At 38.2% G+C, this 22,343-nt stretch overlaps 1 protein-coding gene across 10 annotated transcripts in view; it reads left to right on the top strand.

Annotated features, from left to right (window-relative positions):
* PIAS1 (protein inhibitor of activated STAT 1) overlaps positions 1-22,343 on the top strand; it is a 193,548-nt gene that overhangs the window by 5,916 nt on the left and 165,289 nt on the right. The window contains exon 1 of one of the 10 annotated variants that reach the window (XM_074294718.1): positions 21,029-21,181. The exons of 2 other annotated variants lie outside the window; for them this stretch is intronic. In XM_074294718.1, the coding sequence (XP_074150819.1) occupies positions 21,158-21,181 (24 nt within the window). In that variant the 5' untranslated portion in view covers positions 21,029-21,157. Of the gene's footprint in view, positions 1-21,028; positions 22,084-22,343 lie in introns of those variants that run through there. 7 more of the 10 variants (XM_074294713.1, XM_074294712.1, XM_074294710.1 and 4 more) reach the window with 7 other exon arrangements.

Here is a 22,343-nt window from a genome sequence, read left to right as displayed (position 1 = left end):
TACATATATATAAAAAGATACTTTTGTGAATCATTACAAGGCTTTTCTCTCCCTTCATGAGTCTGTACTGGAAATTCTTAGCTCCTTTCAAAGCTTAGTACAGGGGCCATCACCCATAAGGACTCTTTGTTTCCTGATGCCCTTGGTTGTTAGTGCTTCTCTGCCCCATTACTTTGCATTTACTTTGGATATTCTTTACATCTGCATACATATTCTATTTCCTGTAGAACTTAGTTGTTTTCTTTTTAAATTTCAACATAACTTTGTAATCCTATGTGTTTTATTTTATTCATTTAAAAACTATTCTATGAAGGATGCCTATAAGCTTCATCAAACTGCCAAAGAGGGTTCCTGACACACAAAAAGGTCAAGAACCCTTGCTGTGTAGAATACAAGTCTCTTGAGAGTAGGGACTGGGTTTTGCCTTTGTTTTTTCTTAAGAAGAGTGCTTTGTACATAGTATTTACTTCATAAAAGTAAAATTTGTAAATTTATATTTTTTTTATTTTATGAAATTAACTTCATAAAATTGTAAAGTTAATTTATAAAATTAACTAAAGTAGTAGAGTGGATGAATATTAGAAGTGCCAGCTGTGCTGTTCTTAGATCACCTGTGGGACCTTAGGCAAGTCAGCTCCACTATTTTAGGCCCTCACTTTTATCATCGATCAAATTGGGGAGTTAGATGAGGTGATTTCTGAAGTCCTTTTCAGCTCTTAACATTCTATTATCCTACTTGGATTAAAACAGCAACAACAAAATAGAACACAAGACAATATAGTGGCAAAGGTTAGGTGAGTGGTACAATATTGCAACACTGTTAACAAACAGTTTTGCATCCAAGGCAGACTACAAACTTAAACCATTCTCCCTACCCCTATCATAATGGCATTGTGTGCTTGGGATAATTAATGTCTGTTTTGCATATTTTTCTGTGCCTCTAAGCTTTGCATGCCTGATCCAAGTGTCTTCCTTGCTTCACCTTTGCTACAGCTCTGCAACAAAATGCCATAGAAGAGAGAAAAATCATATTAGGGTGAAGTGGTTTGATGAACATATATTTGGGGACATAACCAATGTAGAAATGTATTTTGTTGGACTATACCTATTTGTTACAAGGGTTTTCTTTTTTTCTTTTGGCAGGATGTGATGGAGGGAAGGAGCTGGAAAAAAAGAAAATAAATTCTTGTTAATTTTTTGAAGTACTTTAAAATAAAATAAGAAGGAGGGTTTGGGAGAAGAGAATTAAGGGAGCAGAAGGAATAGAGATTCAAAATGGGGAGACAAACAACAAAGATAAGCAGAGTTGCCATTGTGCCAGGTGGGGTTTGAGGACCCTCTGACTCAAATGGAGGATTATTATAGAGCAATGGTAAGGAATAAGATGTTTTTCCTGACTTGTTTTACTAGTTAACTTTCTATATCAGCCAGTGAATCACTATAAGCCCAACATTGTGGTAGAAGGTACAAATAAGTTTAACAACTAATCCTTGCCTTTAAGTAGCTTGGCCTCTCCTTCAGTCTTGTTGGAGAGACAAGACTCAAATATTAAAAGATAATTAACAATGTAAAGCAGCTTAGCATAATTGTCAGATGAGTGGTAGAGACAATAAGCAGTACCCAGATCAGACAGATGGGTGTTGTTGACCTAGATCAGAAGTAGAAATTGCAGTGAGATTAGATAGTTAGAAAAGGAAGTGAGATTTAGGCTGATCTGTGAAAAATAGAAAAAGTTCAGCTAGTTCTCAAAAAAAAGCTTATTAATCTCTTACTATGTACTAGCTCCTGGGTTGGAGATGGGGGGAGAGGAGGGGAATGCAAAGAAACAAACCAAAAATCAGTCCCTGCCTTCCTGCATTCTGGGCCACTGCCAATCATCTAGACTTGTGTCTTGCCACTTGTATCCAATTTACTAGCAAGTCAAGAAAACACCTGTCATAATGTTATTGGTCTTATCTGAAAATAAAGGATGACAACAGCAGTGTTACTACTGGACTTATATCCCAAAGAGATACTAAAGAAGGGAAAGGGACCTGTATGTGCCAAAATGTTTGTGGCAGCTCTTTTTGTAGTGGCTAGAAACTGGAAAATGAATGGATGTCCATCAATTGGAGAATGGTTGGGTAAATTATGATATATGAATGTTATGGAATATTATTGTCCTGTAAGAAATGACCAAAAGGAGGAATACAGAGAGGCTTGGAAAGACTTACGTGAACTGATGCTGAGTGAAGTGAGCAGAACCAAGAGATCATTATATACTTCAACAACGATACTGTATAAGGATGTATTCTGATGGAAGTGGATATCTTCGACAAAGAGAAGATCTAATTCAGCTCCAGTTGATCAATGATGGACAGAATCAGCTACACCCAGAGAAGGAACACTGGAAAATGAATGTGGACTATTTGCATTTTTGTTTTTCTTCCCAGGTTATTTTTACCTTCTGAATCTAATTCTTGTTGTGCAACAAGAGAACTGTACAATTCTGCACACATATATTGTATCTAAGATATACTATAACATATTTAATGTGTATAAGACTGCTTGCCATCTAGGGGAGGGGGTGGAGGGAGGGAAGGGACAATGTTGCGAAAATTACCCATGCATATGTTCTATCAATAAAAAGTTATAATTAAAAAAAGAAAAATAAAGGATGAACAACAATTCTTTTTTAAAATTAATTTTATAATTATAATTTTTTGACAGTACATAAGCATGGGTAATTTTTTTTACAACATTGTCCCTTGTATTCACTTTTCCAAATTTTCCCCTCCCTCCCTCTACTCCCTTCCCTAGATGACAGGCAATCCCATACATAATAAATGTGTTACAGTACAATATATGTGTGTAAAACCAAATTTCTTGTTGCATGGTAAGAATTGGATTCCGAAGATATAAGTAACCTGGGTAGAAAGACAATAGTGCAAACATTTTATACTCATTTCCCAGTGTGATGAACAACAATTCTAATTGAGGAGAAAACATATAAATATCTAAAGACATGCAAGATCTATACAGAGTAGATGAAAGGTAATTTGAAAGAGGGTAGCATTTACAGCTAGAAGATTCAGAAAAAGCTTCCTGCAGAATTTAGTCTTTAAGTGGAATTCTTAAAGGGAGCTAGGGAAATTAAAAAGCAGAAGTAAGGTAGGGGAGAAGGCACAGCATTTCAGGCAAAGTAGAATGAACAGAACATTTCAGGCAAGAGGAATGTAATAGAAAAATGAGTTGAAAAAAAGCATATTCCTAGGAGAATAAGGATGCTAATTCTGTCTGACTAGAGTATGTATGCATATAGAAGTAGTGGAGATACACTATTGAAAAGGTATAGAGTATGCCACACTGTGAAAAGCCTTGAATGCCAGGTTCAGGAGTTTTAAATTTAATTTATAGATATTACTTGCTGAGTAATTGAGAAGCAAAATTGTGCCCAATAGTTATAAGAAATACTAAAAATACATTCTTTGTTTCATGTTACAATTAACCAGAACCAGAGAACCAGATAGTTAAGGATGGGGAGAGAGAGAAAGAAGTGCAATAAGTTCTAACATTTGTTAGTGTTTGTTGGAAATAAATGTTCTGCTCTCACATTGTTATTTTCCCAGGTAATGTGCCTGGTGAACTTTCAACATTTGTTCAAATTATGGGCTTCCACTCCCACATTCTCTAGACTTTGCTTTCAGAAATGAAATCAGTCTTGAGGGGCATGGTTCCTACAAATCACTCTTAGGCTAATATTTAAGCCTTTTTAGAGGTGGGTAAAAAGACCCAGCTAATGTGCACACAAAGATACTGATACATGTGCCTGTTATGCATATATACACATATGTATGAGTATACAGATCTAAATATTAATGTAATATATAATTATCATTGTTAATAATAACAATATCAAAGTTATTAAAAGCTTAAACTGCACAAAGACTTTTAGAGAATTCTGTTTCTTGGGGGTAGCTAGGTGACATATTGGCTAGATCCTAAGATCCGGAATAAGCCTGTTATCATTCTTTTGTTCCTCAATTGTGTCCGACTCCTCATGATCCTATTTAAGGGGAAAATATTAGGATAGTCTGACATTTTCTTCTCTAGCTCATTTTACAGATGAAGAATGAAGGCAAATGGGGTAAATGACTTGCCCATGATCACACAGTTACTAAGTGTCTGAGTCTTCCTGACTCCAGATCCCGCACTCTATCTACTTTTGTCACTAGGTACCCTGGAATCAGAAAAATCCATGTTCAAATGTGATCTTAGACTCTTACCAGCTGTGTCATACTGGACAAGTCACTTAACCTCTGTCTTTATTGGTTTCCTTAAGTGCAAAATGACAATAATGATAACTAACTCCTAGGGTTGTTGTGTGGATCAAATGAGATAATATTTATAAATTGCTGATTTATAATAGTTACTTCATAACTGTTTAGTTGTGGAATAGCCTTTATGTTATCTCATAGTAAGAATGTACTTCTCTCTCTCCAAGAAAGGATTCATAAGAGATCATAAGTAATTAAGACAATGCTTCTCCCATTTTTGGTGAATCCTATTTCCCTCTCCAGGATCAGTACTCCAGGCTTAGTGATCTCCAGGAATGAGATCTTCCCAGATGGAAAATGCAGTTGAGGCTAATAAAAAGATAACTGCCTCTTCCTCCACTGAGTCTTACCTGATCATAGTTATATAAAGTCATCTAGATGTAGAGCACTATACAGATTTGAAATTCCTGTGAAGAAAATTTTATATTTGAAATTTTTAGAGAGCAATTTCTGACCTTGCCCATTCTAGAAAATTATAGAATCCTGATGAGAAAAACAGTGTAGCAAAATGGACAAATCAACTTTGTTGGTACTACATGTTGGTACTACAACACATTTACTTATGATTTGAAATCAGAAGCTAGTTTAAATAACCACTACTAACTGTCTTATTCTTCCCATGTCCTTAGCCTTTTAAATAAAAGCAAAAAGTAGCATTACTTTTTTATACTTGCTGATTTGAATTGACTTGATTTCATACAAATCAATGACATGATTGTGAGTTAGCTCATAGTCTCTGCAATCCAGAAGTGATTCAATGACACTTATTAAGAGACTATTATAGTACTCTGAAAAGATAGTAGACTGGGTCAAAAAATTCTAAGCTCTCCAGAAGTCTCCTACAAACAAAACGAAATTTCACTTGAGAGTGAAAATAAACTGGCGAATAACAAATAAACTTGAAGCAGAAGAGGAGAAGATCAAAGAAAGAACCCTCTCATGAGGAGGTTTGGCTCACAGAAGTATCAATACCTTCAGGCTAACACTGATGAAATAAGCCAGGAGTCCGGAGACTAGCTGAATCCAGAGGTAGTCTCAACCCCCAAACCAGAAATTTTCACCTTCCAAAAGGTGTAGAGAGTGGAGGTCTGAGTTGGGAAAGACTGAGGAAACCTCTGGTGATAAAGAACACCATTTTCAAGTGTGTTGTTGAAAAAGTGACCTGGGCAAGAAGGAATCAGCACAGGCCTGGTGAGTGCAGAAGAAATAGGTTACTTATATGAGGATGGAATTCTTGATTTTGGGTTCTAAGCCAGAGAGAACTAAAGAAATACCTAAAGCAGAGGTACCATTCCCCTTTCTCAGGATCACAGTTGATTATATTAACAATCTGCTACAAAATGAATAGGCAAAGAAGGAAGAACCCAATCATGGAAAGTTATTATGAGAATAGGGAAGACTGGACTTTGTCTTCAGGATACTAAAATTTAAAAAGCTTTTCCTCCTCCAAAGACAAATGTTAAGTAGTTATATGCCCAAAAACAATTCATAGAAGAGCTCAAAAAACTTTAAAAATCAAAGGAGAGAGATTGATGAAAAAAATTCTTTTAAATAAGAAGAATTGAAGAAAAACAAAATTATGAAAAAAAAGTCAACCAACTGGAAAAGCGTCTTAAGAAAATAACTCTTAGAAATTAGAATTTGGCAAGGGAAAGCCAGTGAAGTTATGAGACCAAGAAATAATAAAACAAATCATAAAGAATGAAAAATAGAAGATAACATGAGACATCTTATAAGAAAAACAAGAGATCTGGAGGACAGATCAAAAAGATAAAACATAAGAATAACAGGACTACCTGAAAGCTATGACCAAAACAAATCTTGATATAATAATATAAGAAATAAAGAAAATTGTCTTGAAGCAATAAAACAAGAGGGGAAAGTAGAAATACAAAAAAATCTACCAATCACCACTTGAAAGAGATCTAACAAGGAAAACATACAGGAATATCATTGCTACATTTTGAAACCCCAAATCAAAGATAAAATTTTACAGGCAACAACAACAACAAAAACAATTCAAACATGCTAGAACACTAGACTTATCAGGGGCTATAATAAAAGACAGCAAGTCTTAGAATACTCTATATTGACAATCAGAAGAACTAGTGTTGCAGAAAAAAATAGAATAGTGAATTTAAAAAAAAAAAGAACATTCTGAACTATCAGATTTTCAGGATCTTGTTGCAAACTCAATAGAAAATTTGACTTATAAGAGCCAATATCAGACGTAATTTCAAAGGACACAATAAGGACAAAGTGTTTTATATGTAGAAATATAAATCATATAGTAATTGGGTAATCCAAGAGAAAGATTGGAATAGTACTGAATATGATGTGATTCTCAAAAGATTCAAGAGCAAGAACCAACACAGAGGAATTAGATGGAGGAGGAGAGCTAATATTTCTAAAATACTACTCACATCAGAAATGGATTAAAGAAGGAACAATACATTTATATGTATATATATGTGTGTATAAATGTGTACGTATGTATGTGTGTATGTATGTATGTATGTGTACACAAATATCTGTGCTTAACTGTAGCCTGCTTGGGGGAGTTGGAGAAGAGGAAAGGGAAAAAAAGAATAAAATAAAAGTACAGAGTAAAGAACAAAAGAAAAACTAAAAGGAAACAAAGAAAAGATGGATAGTTTAATCTGTCTTCTATTATTATATATGCTTTCCTGAAATGAAAATTTATTTTTAATATGTTAATTCTCTTTATATATATATATAAGGGTATAGCAGCCAAAACTTATAAAGAGGGGAAGGAATAGAATGTTGGGGTATGGAAGGGTGTGTAGATTGATGAGAAAGAGATAAAGTGGGAAGGAAAAGAGTTATGGGAGGGATCCTTAGGCAGGGATAGGGGAGCAAGTTAAGCAAGGGCAAAGCAAAAAGTAGAAGAATTAGCAGGGATAGGAAACAAGAGATATATTCAAATACAATGATAAAAACTATACATATATATATATATATATATACAAAACAATGATTAGCAGTTGAATCTATTAGAAAAAGGGGGGAATAGCAATCATTAATCTCAGAAAAAGTCAAAGTTTTAAAAAATTTAATCAAAAGAGAGAAATCTACATTGTATGTCAGCCATATTAATATTGTTTTAGATGTATGGTATTTATGTATATATATATATATATATATATATATATATATATGTGTGTGTGTATAAATGTGTATGTATATATATGTGTGTATGTTTGTATGTATGTGTACACAAATATATCTGTACTTAACTGTAACCTGCTTGGGGGAGTTGGAGAGAAGGAAAGGGAAAAAAAGAATAAAGTAAAAGTACAAAGAAAAGAACAAAAGAAAAACCACAAGGAAAAACAGAAAAGATGGATAGTTTAATCTATCTTCTATTATTATATATGCTTTCCTGAAATGAAAATTTATTTTTAATATTTTAATCCTTTCTTATCTTCTGTTGTACACATAATTATCTCTTTTTTATTTTTCTATTTTTTTTTAATTTTGCATTTAAGTTTTAAATAAAGAAAAAAAGAGACTATTATGAGCAAGATACTCTGCTAAACACTAGGAACTACAAAGACAAAAATAAAATGCAGAACAAATGCAGTATAGAAATAAGTTAATATAAAATAATTTGCAGAGAAAAAGGACTTACCCAGACATGTACTATGTATACATATATATTATATATGTGTGAGTGTGTATACATAGATGCACATGTACATATTTTGTTTTAATTAGCTAAGATTCACCTTATACCCTCTCATTGAGAACATAAGATAAACGAAAACCACTATATACATTTATAGTCTATCAAAACAAATTTTCATATTGGTTAAGTCCTAAAAAAAATATTTGGCATTCTACATTCTGAGAACTTCACCTCTCTATCAGGAAGTGGGTATTATTCCCTGGAATTTGGGTTGGTCTATTCCCTAAGAGGTCAGTATAATAGTATTCCACTATATATATATATATATATATATATATATATATATATATATATATATATATTTTTTTTTTTTTTTTTATGAAATTGCTTTTGATGTTTTGGAGTTCTTCTCGTCTGCCTTTGTTTCTTGAGCACCCTTGCCCATTCTTCCATAGTACTTCCTGCCCTCAGATTTTATATTAGGCCTGGGTTCTGTGGCACTTATGGAGTGAAGTTCTAGACAGATGTGCTACTCCTTTTTTGAGTTTTGAGTGTTGTATTACTCTAGTGTAATGTTGTGTTTCTCTAAATCATAATCATTCTCTTGGGGGCAGGATCTCAGGAATAGGTTGGGGTCTTACAAGGTTTCAATGCTTCCAAAATACTCTCATCAAAGAGAAAATGTGAGTGTTTTTCCTGGTCTGAACTCTGTAAATTGCTGCTGGGTTTGGGTATGGGAAAGACTTATTGTTTCTCCTTTGTTCTCAGAGATGACCAATGACATCAGGAGGGGCATGTCTTGATTTGGGAGTAAGCTGGATTCGAGTGAGGTAGAACTTCCCAAATTCAAAAGTCTCACTCTCTCTTCCACTCATCGAAGTCTAGTGGAAACACAAAAGTCAAGATGCCTGGCAATGGCCTAGGATGCAGTGGATGACTTTAGCCATTCTAAATTAAGGTTTCTTGCACTGCTTCTAGATTCCACCCCTATCAGTGACTGGAAAGCTTGTTGATTAAAGTGATAGAATTATATGTTCTCCTTTTGATCTGGGATTCCCAAGGTCATTCACCTGCAGGGTAAGCTAGGTATAAGTGACACCCTGCTTTGTTCTGAGGTCTTAGACATGCACTTCTACTTTGGCTAAAGCTGCTGGCTTCTGAACTTCCTTTGTTTGTATACTGTTCACAACTTCCTTACTGGAGATGTCACTGGAGATCCCCTTCACACTGCCATGAATCTATGACCTGGAACTGGGTAATGGATGACAAAAACTTCCAGTTGGCACCCATCCCCCAGCAGTACCTATAGTATGAGTTTGGGAATATCCAGTTATGGATCTGAGATCTCTCATCATGGTTTACAGCTTCCCCTGCAGTTCTGGAGTATTCTGCTCACAGAGTACTCCTAACTTGACCCTGCTCTCCTTCCTGTCTTTCTGTGCCCAGCTAAAATGGACAGATGACTCACTGTGACTTTTCCTGGATTTCCCCCTTACCATTGTTCTGTTTTCTTTCTCTGTTAGGAAGATGTTCTAGATTGATCCCTAATTCCATTGGCTTGTCCTCCATCAATTAAGAATGGCTAAACTATTTGTGATGTATAAATGTGATGGAGTACTGTTGCGCTGTAAGAAATAATAAAGTAATGGTTTCAAAGAAACCTGAGAAGACCTATATGAACTGATGCGAAGTTAAGTAAGCAGAACTAGGCAAATAGTTTATACTGTAATAAAAACATTGTAAAATCATACAACTTCAAAAGATGAGACTCTGACCAATACAGTTATCTAATCTGGTTCCAGGATACTGATGCTAGAAGAAAGCTACCCACCTCCTGACAAAGAAGTGATACACTAAATATGCATAATGAAAGGTACCTTTTTCATATGGGAATTTGCTATACTTGACTATGCATATATGTTTAAATTGGTTTTTTATTCCTTTTTTTCCCCTTAAGGAGGCAATAGAAGGAGTGAAGAGACAAAATAAATGCTTGCTAATTTTAAATTGTATTTTAGAAATCCGCTCATGCTGTAGATCTTTGCTAACTCTTTTTAGGATGCTAAATCCCTTTTAGAGTTAACTTAACAGTCAATGGCATACTCTTCTTCCCCCACTAATCCTTAGTCTGCTAAACTTCTCTGTGAATTTAGCCTGCTCAATGGCATCAAACCACTTTATGGCATCTTCCCCTTAATGGTTTTTCCTGGTTACTGTTAGGGAACTTGTCTCTCCTCTTGTTAATTACTAAAATCCCTTTTTCTTGCTAAAGACTGTTAATGTATTTAGCCAGATCTTAGCAGAGCTAAAATCTTTGCCCCTTGAAAAAACAATAAATAACACTATATTTTAAGAAGATTAATCTGTAAATTCTGTGAATGAAAGGGCACACACAAGAGGTAGGAAGATTGAAGGCTACTGTAAGTCATTTAGATAAAAGGTAACAAAAGCCTAACCCAGAGCAGTGAAAAGGAAAGGAGAGAACAGTTTATAGTGGCATGTTGGAGACAGAATCAAGGACTTTCCTATTTATTGGATTGAAGGTAGGGATCAGTATAGGAATGGGCAACCCAAAGAAAGGGATTATTGAAGAAATCTTTAATCCTAAAAGCCTTGGTGCTTTGCATATGTGGCATTAACAAAAAATAGATAAATCAGAAAAAGGAAAAGGTTTAAAGAGAAAAGGTTTTGGTTTTAGCTTTGCTAGTTCCTTTATTATTATTTTATACTCTGTTAATTTGGATCATTTCCTTTTTTTCTTCTTGGTTTAACCTCTCTGCAGTGTGCAGTTTTTCCAAGAATTCTTCTTTGTGCTTCATGAATCCATTCTTTTCATCACCAGCTTACCTTTCCCAGATGAAGGTTCTATATTCTTAAGATAATAGGTGTAATGTCCAGACTAACTTTTTGGAGGATCTCTGGACGAGCCTTGGTCTTAGTTGGAAAAATGATGATCTATTCGATTTTATAGATGAACCTTAGAACTACCAAGGGATCATGACTTGCCAAAAGTTCTCATAGCCTGAGTCCTTGATAATTATCACAATATACTCTTTCTAAGATTAAAATATTTGTCTATTGTTTATGCTTATCATAGGGAGTATGGTATAGTATTAAAAAAAAAAAAGAGTAATGAACTTCCAATCAGAACATCTGAGATCAAATCCTAGTTCCAGTAATTAATAACTATGTGATCATGGGCAAATCACTTAACAACTTTGAACCTCAATATCTTCCTTCATAAGATGAGGGTAATAATACTTCCACTTCCCCATTGCAGTGGATGATTGAGAAGAAAGCATTCTGAAAGAATTAAAGTATTACATAAATATAAATTATTATGACTTTGATAAAAATCATAGATCCTAGACATTTTTATGTATTTTGAAAGTTTTAAAGGATTTTACAAATATAAATTATGATAATTTCTTCTGAAAAAACCCCCAACACTATGGTCTTTTATAAATTTTGAAATCCTCAAGATAATACACTTACATTTTGTCTATACTCATGGTTCCTCAATCTACCATCATTTCGAGGGGGAGGAGGGTTTGGAGAGAAGTCCCTTTTAATAGTTTCTTTTTTAAAAAAATCAAACCATTCTTTCAACTTCATTCAAAAACTAGGCTTTCCTGGAGAGTTTTTAGCTGAGGGAAAAAAATTTTCGTTTTTGCATGCTAGAACTGCTCACTTAGGCTCTGTGGTACTGACTCAACCCATTAATTTCATAAGCACCCACATAATGTTATAGGGGAGATGTTTTAAAAGCCATAAAAAAACCCAGGTAATTGCTATACATGTCCCTACAGTCCTGACACAGTAATAACTTGCCTACAAACAAATTCCTTGATAATGCATGTGCTACAGGTAAAGTATATGAAGAGTAGCATAGGGATGGGAGCAGAGCTCAAGAAGTCAGAAGACTTTAAGTTCTATATTTTATTTTCACCACTCAAAATAGCAGATATCTTCCAGTGCCTTAATTCTAGTTATTTATGTACATCTTATCTTAGCAACCACATACTAAATTCCTTGAAAACAGATGATATTTTACATGTAATTGGAAGGGAAAATAAAATATTTTTTAAAAAAGAAAGTAGATGATAGGTTTTATGTATGTGTATTGTGTATGCATAGATATATAACCATAACTCAAGTGTAGAGGGCCACAAATATTGGGGAACTCTGAGAAAAGTATACTTAAAACAAAGATACTTACAGCAAGATGTTAACTCAGTGTGATTGACGAGATGATGATTCTCTAGTTCACCTGTAATCAGGATGCTGTAATGGTGTAATTGTAATAGGGTATTTAAGGGCTGAGAGGACATGAGACATTCCATCTTTGACACCTCTAATGTGTCTAATTAGAAGATAAATAAGTAGAAAAAAAACTTTATTGTAATGTCCAGAATAACTTTCTAGAGGTCCTCTGGACTGGCCTTGGTCTCAGCAGGATCATCATCACAAGGATAGTCAGGAATAGAGTCTAAAGTCTCTATTGTCTCTTTTACAATCTATGTCTGTCATAGTCTGACCCAGTCTTGATTTTAATGGAGGAGTGCAGGAGGAAGGAGAGCCACCAGGAGGATGGTCAAAGATGGAATATCTCATTTGCAGTCCTCTCAGCCCTTAAATACCGTAGTACAATTACATCACTATAACACACTGAGCATGTGCCAACTGTAGAACCCTTATATCATCATACTAAGTATATGTGAATTAGAGAATCATCATCTCATCACTCATGCTGAATTATACCCTGCTATAAGTATCTTTGTTTCAAGTATACTTTTCTCAGAGTTTCCCCAATATCTGTAGTCCTCTACACATAAGACCCCAAGCTCTGGCTTTACAGAAGCTGGGTTCAGTCTTGGAAGTTTCCTATAAATCTGATTTTTGGCTTGTTCCTTTATGTGGTTACCTCCTGGGAATATCAGACTATTTATGGTTAGGTTCCCAAAGTATCATTTATCTCTTGAGCTATCACTTGAGCTATCAATCTATCAACTATCATCTATTTCATTATACACACACACACACACACACACACACACACACACACACACACAAAGCAGTGTTGTGATTTAACTAGCTCTCTGGGGAAAAAATGAACACAATAGTTTTACATTTAATCTTCATTAATATTTTTCCATCACTTTCTTAATCTAAGACAATCAACAAAACAATAACTTAAAAAAGGTGTTTTTTCAGAAGAAATTATCATAATTTATATTTATAAAATCCTTTAAAACTTTCAAAATGCATAAAAATATTTAGGATCTATGATTTTTATCAAAAGAAAGTCATAATAAGTATTTGACTATTTCCTGAGGTTGTTTGGAGCTAGCCCCAATATAGACTTGCTGTAATCAAAATTACACTTAGTCCATTTACTTGTTAGCTTATCAGCATTTGGTTAGATAAGAATATTGTAGCTTTTTCTTTTAGCATGAAGGTGGGAAAAATCATGCATCTCTTTTGTCCTACTCATGTAATTTCTACTCTCATTTAGATTCTCATCAATTTTTTTCTCAGATACAATTTTAAAAGACTCCTAATATGTCTCCTGGTTTCTGGTTGTGCCTCTCTGACCTAGCATCTAATGCACCTACCAAATTGATATTCCTAAAACATAGATTCACTTTCCTGCTAAAAACATTCTGTGGCTCCCTAGGCATAATCTTTAGGTAAAATTTCATGATATACCTTGAGACACATTTCCCTGAAGAAAATAATAATAACTGACATTTGTGCTTCAAAGTTGTAAATTTGCACATTACTTTTGAATGCTTTTTCTTATTTGAACCTCACAACAACCTTGTGAGATAGTATCCCATTTGAAGAAGAGAAAACTAAATCTTAAAGAGATTAAATGACTTTTCCATGGTCACACATCTATGGTCAGAATCAGGATTCTAACTCAAGTTTTCTTAACTCCAAGTCCACTACAATATCACCTTCCATGGAATTTTGTGTTTCAAGGAATCATGTAGCTTCAGGAAAGAAAAAAAAAGTCTCTGTGTTTCTCTTTCCTTCTCTCTTATTTCTGTTTTTCTTAACTGTTATTCTCTCCTCTGGGATCTGTACCTTTTAAAGTTTAAGGGTGTGGTTCAAATATACATTAGCCAGATTCAGTCAATTATTCCCTAAGGCATTCAGTTATTCTCCAAAGACAGGATTTAATTCCCCAGTGCCTCAAAGTAGTATCAATCACAGTGTCTTGCTTTACACATAGATGACACTTAAACAAAGGCATAATGTAGTGAATAAATTTGATAAGTGCTGAATTGAGAATCTAAAAAACCTGTATGTAAATCCTACTTCTGGTAAGTTATTCATGTATAAGTCCCCTATCTTCCGTTAGTCACATTTTCTTCATCTATAGAAAGAAGGTTTAAACTAATTATCCTCTATAAAGCTTTTCTAGCTCTAGACCATTGATCTAGTAAAAGTCGACCAGGCTCCTTCTGGCCACAATCTTAACATTTCCTTAAAGCACTTTCCTTAATTGGTAGAGCTTATTATTATCCCCACTTGACAGATAAGAAAACTGAGGACCAGAGACTTATAAAAGTTCTCAGCCAATTAGCAACTCAGTTTAGAGTAAAATCCAGATTTCTTGACTCCTGGTTCATTGTGATTTCTACCACAATACAATGTCACCTAAACAAATAGGTTGCACCCTTGCTTTCCTTAACATACTTCACTGAATAGTTTTTTCATCATCCTGGAGAAGTATCTCTGTTATCCTCTCCACTCACACAGCCTCCCACTATCTTACTCTGCATCCTCATTACCTCTGAAAGTTGAAAGGCAACTTTCAAGACTCATCCATTTATAAGCAAGGCTAGCAACAAATGGGGCAAATGTCTTCTCCATGACCAAAGACTCCAAGTTAGGGATGACAGGATCTTTCATGTGATTAACAAGATGACAGAGCAAAATTTCTAACAGCATAGGTTGCCATCTTCTTATTGACTAGCCTTCTCAATGAAGAGCTGTATGGATTAATTCTACAAGCAATGAGAATTGCTTCAACACTTTTAAGCTAATGAGACTGATATTTAGGTTAATCAAGTTTCTCTGGAAAGTGAGTGATAAGTGAAGCTATAAGCCTTATAAATTTGTTTCAGTCTTGTCTGACTCTTCATAACCTCTTTTGGAGTGGTCTTGCAGAGATACTGGAGTGATTTGCCATTTCCTCCTCTGTTGCAAATGAAGAAACTGAAGCAAATGGGATTAATGACTTGTCTGTCATTTATGAAATAATCAATCAGTAAGTATCTGAGGCTGAATTTGAACTTGGTTTTACTGATTCCATGCCTGTTGCTCTAAATTCTGTGCCACCTAGCTGCCACTAAAGTGGGTTACAAGTCACAATGGAGGAGGTACAGGTCACAAAAGTAGAATCATGACCTAAATGATTTAGGTAACCTGAATGAACTTGCAAGGTAAGGAATTTAGGCATATTTAATGAGGGAGGATATTAAATCTATGCTAGCTTGTTTAAATCTTTTTTCCCCTGAGTGATTTCCCTTAAGTGATTTGCCCAGGGTCACACAACTAGAAAGTGTTAAGTGCCTGAGGTCAAATTTGAACTCGGGTCTTCCTGACTTCAGGTACTCTATCCACTATACCACCTAGCTACCATTAGCTTAAGTCTTAACAAAAATAGAATTAAAATAAATTTCAATTTCATACCTCTAGCTCCTAATAAAAAATGGCTCCTACCTCCATTTCCAGTATTATATTATTCTCCCTCTCTCTGGTCTCCCAACTGTTCCTGGTAAACAACATTCTATTTCTCTTCCCAGTGATTTTTGTACATCCAAGTGGACCCTCATATCTGGAATATACTCCCATATCTCTTAGAAACCCTAGCTTCCTTCTGAGCACAAATACCATTTTCTACATGAGGTCTTTCCTGATTCCCCACAACTGTTATTACTCTGCCCCTGTTAAAATTACTTTATATTTATTTTCCCCTGCACGGGATTGTATATACCCCACACCAGAATGTAATCTCCCTGATGGCAGGAACTTTTCCCTCCTTAGTATTTCCAGCATAGTGGAGGATTGATTGGGAAGGGAAATAAAGAGCATGCATAATGCATTTACTTTGTGCCAAGTCCAGCGCTAATTACTCTCAGTATCTATACAAGCAAGTAAAACACCCTGGACCTCATATTGTAGGGAATACAAAAATGAAAGTTGGAATGAGGAGGAGGGTATTGAAGCTATTGGTGGGATTACAGGAAATTTGGAGTATAGAAATAGGAATGACTTAATAGATTCTTTTTTTGTGGAACTGAATTGAATTATTTGAACTATTTAAAATCCTCTAAGGAGTGATCTGTATTTTTTAATATTCTAAACAATTTAGATATCTGAGTTTTAGTAGCTCTATTTTGAATTTGAATATGAATTTCTCATACCCTCTTCTCTTATTTAAATGAACCCCTAATTTCATTATGGCACAGGGATATTTATCAAGTTTACAAAAACTTTGCCATCATTTTACCTTAAGAACAAAAATATCCTAGGAGTATTTTTACATTTGGACTCTTGCAAAAGTCTATTCCATGATCAGATCCCTTCATGAAACTGATTATATAAATCCCTCTGATATCAGGATGCTAGATAGAATTTCTGAGGGCTGTGGACCACAGCTTTTACTTGTACTTGTTCTGTGTCCTTAAAACCTCCATAGGTTACCTGACAAATACCTTAGTGTTGTGGGTGTGAGGATTACCTGAAATTGTTTAGATCCACTTTTTTTACTATTGCCACTATAGAAAGGACACGACATCCTTTCCAGGATGGTGCATTTGCATCAATTCAATTCAGTTGTTGAAGTAGGAAGCCATTAGGTCAGACCCTCATAAGAACTGTGCATCACAGTTGTATTTGGACATTCATTGTAAATGAATAGGGATATAACTCAATATGTCAAGAGCAAGGAGGCCTTGCACCAGGCAAGGAAAGTGAAATATCTATCTGCTATGTAGTGATTTCAGGGACAGCAGGAAAAAGACCAGAATTACATTTACTTATCAGTCAATCAGTTAATCAACATGTTCTATGTTGTTTTAACTTGGAACAAAGCTTTTCATTTCATAATTAGAAATAAGGCTTAAAATGCCAACATTACTGAGAAGATAGCATTTTGCTTAAATTCATTCACAGTAAAGTATAAATGATTGATATCTCTTCAACTATTAATGCTTTATCCTTACTAAAGTAACTTTTATGTAACTCTGTGCATAATTTTTATTTATTTATCCATATATTTGTCATATTTCCCCAAGTAGAACATAACTTCTTCTTAAAAGTAGGAATTACTTTATTGGTTTTGTGCTCTTGCATCTTTAGAGGGCCATTCCTTCTAGTCTCCTGAATCATTACCTCTTTCTTACCCAAGCCACAGATGCTTTTGAGAAAGGAGTTTCTAACCTGGGATCTATGTATAGATTTTAGGGGGTCTTGAACTGGGAGGAAGGGAAACATACTTTTATTTTCATTAACTTCTCACTGAATTTTAGCATTTTCTCCAATTATTAACAGGCAACTAGACTCGGAACAGGAAGCCTCATCTTCCAAAGTTCAAATCCAGCCTTCAGACATTTACTAGTTATGTGATCTTGGACAAGTCCCTTAACCCTGTTAATTTTAGTTCCTCATCTTTCAAATGAACTGGAGGAGAAAATGGAAAACCACTCCAGTATCTTTCCCAAGAAAACTCCCAAATGGAGTCATAAGAGTTGTATATGATTGAAAAAATAATTATTGTAGACAAGAAAATATTATTATAAGACAGGGTATATATAGACTTCACAAGATTGTCAAAAGGGTCCATGACACCAAAAAATGTTAAGAACTCCTAATCCAGAGGAAATTCTGCTCAGTGGATCCCTCCCTCTCCTTTTTCTGAATATTGACTATTTCAGGAAAGCCCTGGCTATGATTCCATTCACTTCTCTCCTGCTAGTTCCTCCATAGGCTCCTGATCTTTAACCTTACACTCTTCCTTCCTCTTTCTAGTTCTGGAATCTTGAACTATATAGTCAAATCAATTCTACCATTTTTCCTATGTAAGCTGTGTCAATCTATTATTCTATTGTTTCAATCTTTCTTTTTAAAAAATGTTTTTTCTAATTATATGTAAAAGTTTTTTGTTCTGTTTTTTTTAAATTTTGAGGTCCAAATTTTTTCTCTCATTCCCCACACCCCTCATTGAGAAAGCAAGAAATTTTATATAGATTATACATGTGCACTCATGTAAAACATATTTCCATATTAGCCATGTTGTGAAAGAAAATACAGACCAAAAAACCCCCCAAAACTAACAAAAGCCCAACCCAAACCAACCCCCTCCAAAATAGAGTTGGGAAAAAGTATGCTTCTATTGTATTCACACCCCTTCAGTTCTTTCTAGAAGTGGATACCATTTATCAATTGAGGAATTGTTATGGGCCAGAACTTGAAAAAAGGTACTAAGTGGAATTGAGGAGACAATGGTTAAATCTAGTTTAGCATTGATTTAATCCTACAACAAATAATGGTTTCCTAGTGATGTAATGATTGGTGTGTACTCAGTGTGGAGTTTATAAACTAGAAGCCTTAACTAGGATTGAAATTCAGAGAGAGAGAGCTAGAGGCAGAAGCTGGCAGAGTCAAAGGACTGGTGGCAGGAGCTCAAGCTCTCAGAACCAAGGAGAGAGACAGGCCTCTAAGAAAGCTAACGGGCCCCAGGAAAGGAGACAAGACTTTGAAAGAGACAATAAAGGATTTGGACTTTAACTCCTGGAGGCACTTGTGATTACTGAACTGAAAGGAAGGCTGCTCACAGAGACCCCAAGAAAACCTCGATAACATTACATTTTAGAGAGAACATTACAAGGAATGCCTTGAATTGTGATAAATTTTGATTCAGTTCTCTAAATATTTGAAAAATGAGACTTTTATTAGAGAAACTTGCCATAAAACTTCCCCCCCAAAAGTTTTCTGCTTTCCTTCTAATCTTAGCTGCACTGGAATTGTGTAAAAACTTTTAAATTTAAAATAAAAATATCATAATGCTTTCTATCTTTTGTTTGGTCATAAATTCTTCCCTTATCTATAAATCTGATAGGTAAATTATTCTTTGCTCCCCTACTTTGCTTATGGTATCACCCTTGATATCTAAATCATACCCATTTGACCTTATCTTGGTATATGGTGTGAGATGTCGGTATCCATTTTTTTTTTTAATATAGGTCAATGCAGTTCACCATCCCAGTAACTTTATGAATCAAAGTGCACCTGCCTGGTCATCAACTCCCCCATGTGTTCTATTTCTCCACTAGAATGTAAGCTCCTTGAGGTCAGGGAGCATTTTTTTCTTCAATCTCCAGGATTTAGCACAGGTCTTGACACATATTAAGGATGCAACAAATGTTTTTTTTCATGCATTTATTCTTTGTTTTTCCAGCGTGGAACACAGTGCCTTGCATATATCAGTCACCCAATAAATTTTTATTGAATCGTTGAGTGACATTGGCTCCTAGACAAAAAGTTGCAGTAGTGGCAGAAGAGGTGAAGACCAGAGAAAGGGAAAAGGGTAATGTAGGAAAGACTTGGGGGACAACTTGACTGACTTCGCCAGACCAAAGCGTTCCCTTCAGAAGTCTCTTTAGAGAAACTTCTCTAGTTTCCTTCAAGTTCTGGCTAAAATACCTCGGTAGGAAGCACTATGCCATCCTCTAATGTTGGGTCTTCCCTCTATTCTCTAAAGTTTGCGTGGCTTCCTCTGTTTATAACTCTTCCTGTTGCACGGTGAGCTTCTCCAAAGCTTTGTCTTTCTTTGCAGTTCCAGTTCTTAGCACAGCCTCACAGGACACATATAAGTTAATATAAGGAGATTGGATGATGATAAATGCTTATGACTGAATGCCCGACCGGTTGCCAGGACTGTGAGAACAGGAAAGGTACATGAATGGAAAGGGAATACTAGACAACTTTCTTGTTTCCCTAAAACTTCTTATCTCTTTGGTTCGACCAGACACGTTCAAGGAAAAGGTAAATAACAATAAAAAGGAGTGCATTGCCGACCAATGCTCCTTCTCTTTGGCCCTCCGTTTAGGGTTTTCTTGGCAAAGACACTGGAGTGATTTTGCCTTTCCTGGCTCATTTTACAAACGAGGACAGAGAGGCAGACAGTGAGGTCACCTGGCTTGCTCAGCAGTCACTCGGCTAGTTCTATTCTTCTAGCCCCCCAGCGCCTGGTGCCGTGTCCATCTCGGGCACGAAGCGGAGAATGGCAGTCCCAACGGATGCAGATCGGTTGACGTCCTACGAGGGAAGCCTTTCCTTCCGACACCCCCATCACAGCTCTTATACCTCACACCTCACACCCGGATCCTGCCCATCCCCCCCCCCCCCCCTCGGAGACGCCGCTGTTTGCTCTGCACGGATCGGGTGCGCACCAAGGCACGGGGCTCGCTGGGCCCTGAAGTTGAGGACAGCGGGAGGCTCCCGCGTCTTTGGCCCTTTGCGTGCTCCTCGGGGCAGCTGTGCCTAGAGAACGAGCCCCCGGCGTGGTTTCGAGTGTTGCTTCTGAAGCACGTTGGCTGTGTGAGCCGGGTGAGTTCCTCTCTGCGCTCCCCCCGTTCCTCTGCTTGGAGGTGCCAGAGCTCGGCCCTATGGGCAGTGGAAGTGATGAAGAGTAGGGATGCCTCCCCCCGCCAGGCCCCGCAGTCCCGGGGTTTGGGTACAGAGGGAGGCGTCGTTGATGCTTCTCCGGGATCTCGTTGGTTTTTTAATAGGGTTCCTTGGATGATGCTTAGTGAGCCTCAGAGGTCCGAAGCAGGGCTTAACGTCCAAAGAAGCAGGTCGAGAGGAAGTGGTGCTTAGGGACCTACACTCACTCCCCCCTAGAACAGACAGATTACCTGGGGGGCGGGGCGGGGCGGGGCGGGGCGGGAGGGGGGAGTAACTGTCAAACCAGTCCTCTTGGCGCCATTATTTAAATAGTACGTGCCACTCTCGTTGCTGTGCGTGCTGAGGGCGGGGCTCCGAACGCATTGGGCGGGTCTGGGAGGTGGAGGGAAAGAGAAGGGGCGGTGACAAGGGCGGGGCCAGGCTAGGGGAGGGAGCGGGACTAGCCGCGGCCCCCGGCGGGGTTCATTGCGCCTGCGCTGACAGTCGCAAGATGGCGGACAGTGCGGAACTAAAGGTAAAGCGCAGCTCGAATTCACTTCTAATATTCGGCCGCGGAGACGGCACTGCGTGTGCCAGGGGTAATGGGGCTAAGCCCCGGGGCCCGTCCGGGCCCGGCACACTGGAGCCTGGAGGGGGGGGCGGAACGGGCTCGGGTCTGGCGGAGGGGGCCGGGCAGCGGCGGGCCGCGGGCCCGGGCGGCTCGGGGGCGCTGACGGGTCCGGTCCCCGGCGTGTTATTGTTGTGGACGCCTCGGGCGGGGGTGGCCGGGGAAGGAGGCGGGCAGTGGGTGAGCGGGATGCGGAGGCGCCGGAGTCGGGGAGCTCGGCCGCGCAGCTGCCGGCCCTCGCTCCTTCCCCTCTCCCCGGTGGCTGGGGTTCGGGGGCGGCGGGTCCGCGGGGTGGGTGCGGGTTTGGGGAAGCACCCCGCCGCTTCCTCTTCCTCCTTCTCAGCCCCGGGCTGCTGTCAGGAGCTCGGCTCCGGCCCCTCTCTCCTCCCCCGGGGAACTTGTCTCCGGCCGCCCCGCCCCTCTCTTCGCCTCCCCCTCAGCCCGGGACGCCGCTCGCCCCGACCCGCCCGCTGCCGGAGGAGGCGCCTCGCTCGGCCCCCTCGGATGCGGGGAAGCGCGGTGCGTAGGGGAAAAAGAGATCCTCCAGCAAAGTTTAGCGAGCGCAGGGCCCGCGCCGCCCGCCCCTTCTCTTCCTCCCCCGAGCCGGGGATTCCTGCCTGCTGTGGGCGAGCCCCCAGCCCAGGGTGCCTGGCTCCCCGGGGCGGGGGGCACTGCGACGAGACACCCCCGTCCTCCTCTTCCTCCTCCACCCCCGTCCCACGCGTGGTGCTCTGGGCGAGGTCAGCCTTCGGGGCGTGGGGGTCTGCGCCCACCATGATGGCGATGCTCTTGCTGGATGGAGGTGAATGGTCGGTGTTTATATCCCCGGTTGCCTTTTGTTTGTTGGGGACATCTTGCTGGCCATGTTGGTTGGAACGAGCTCCTCTCCTCCTCCCCTCGCCAGCCCCCTCGTCAACAGCGCCTCCTCCGCGCTCCCCCTCCCACCTGTGTCAATTCCTCCAGCTGCGCGAAATGAAAGGCAAAAGCTTGACTTTTTCACGTCATTCTTTTCCGGATGGACCTCCCCACTCCTCTACTTCTGTACCTGATGGTTACTTCTATCCCGACG

This window comes from Sminthopsis crassicaudata, chromosome 2, assembly GCF_048593235.1.
Source record: "Sminthopsis crassicaudata isolate SCR6 chromosome 2, ASM4859323v1, whole genome shotgun sequence".
In the NCBI taxonomy this organism is placed as follows: domain Eukaryota; kingdom Metazoa; phylum Chordata; class Mammalia; order Dasyuromorphia; family Dasyuridae; genus Sminthopsis; species Sminthopsis crassicaudata.
Note: the sequence above shows the minus strand (reverse complement) of the source record. Positions and strands in the feature narration are given on the sequence as shown.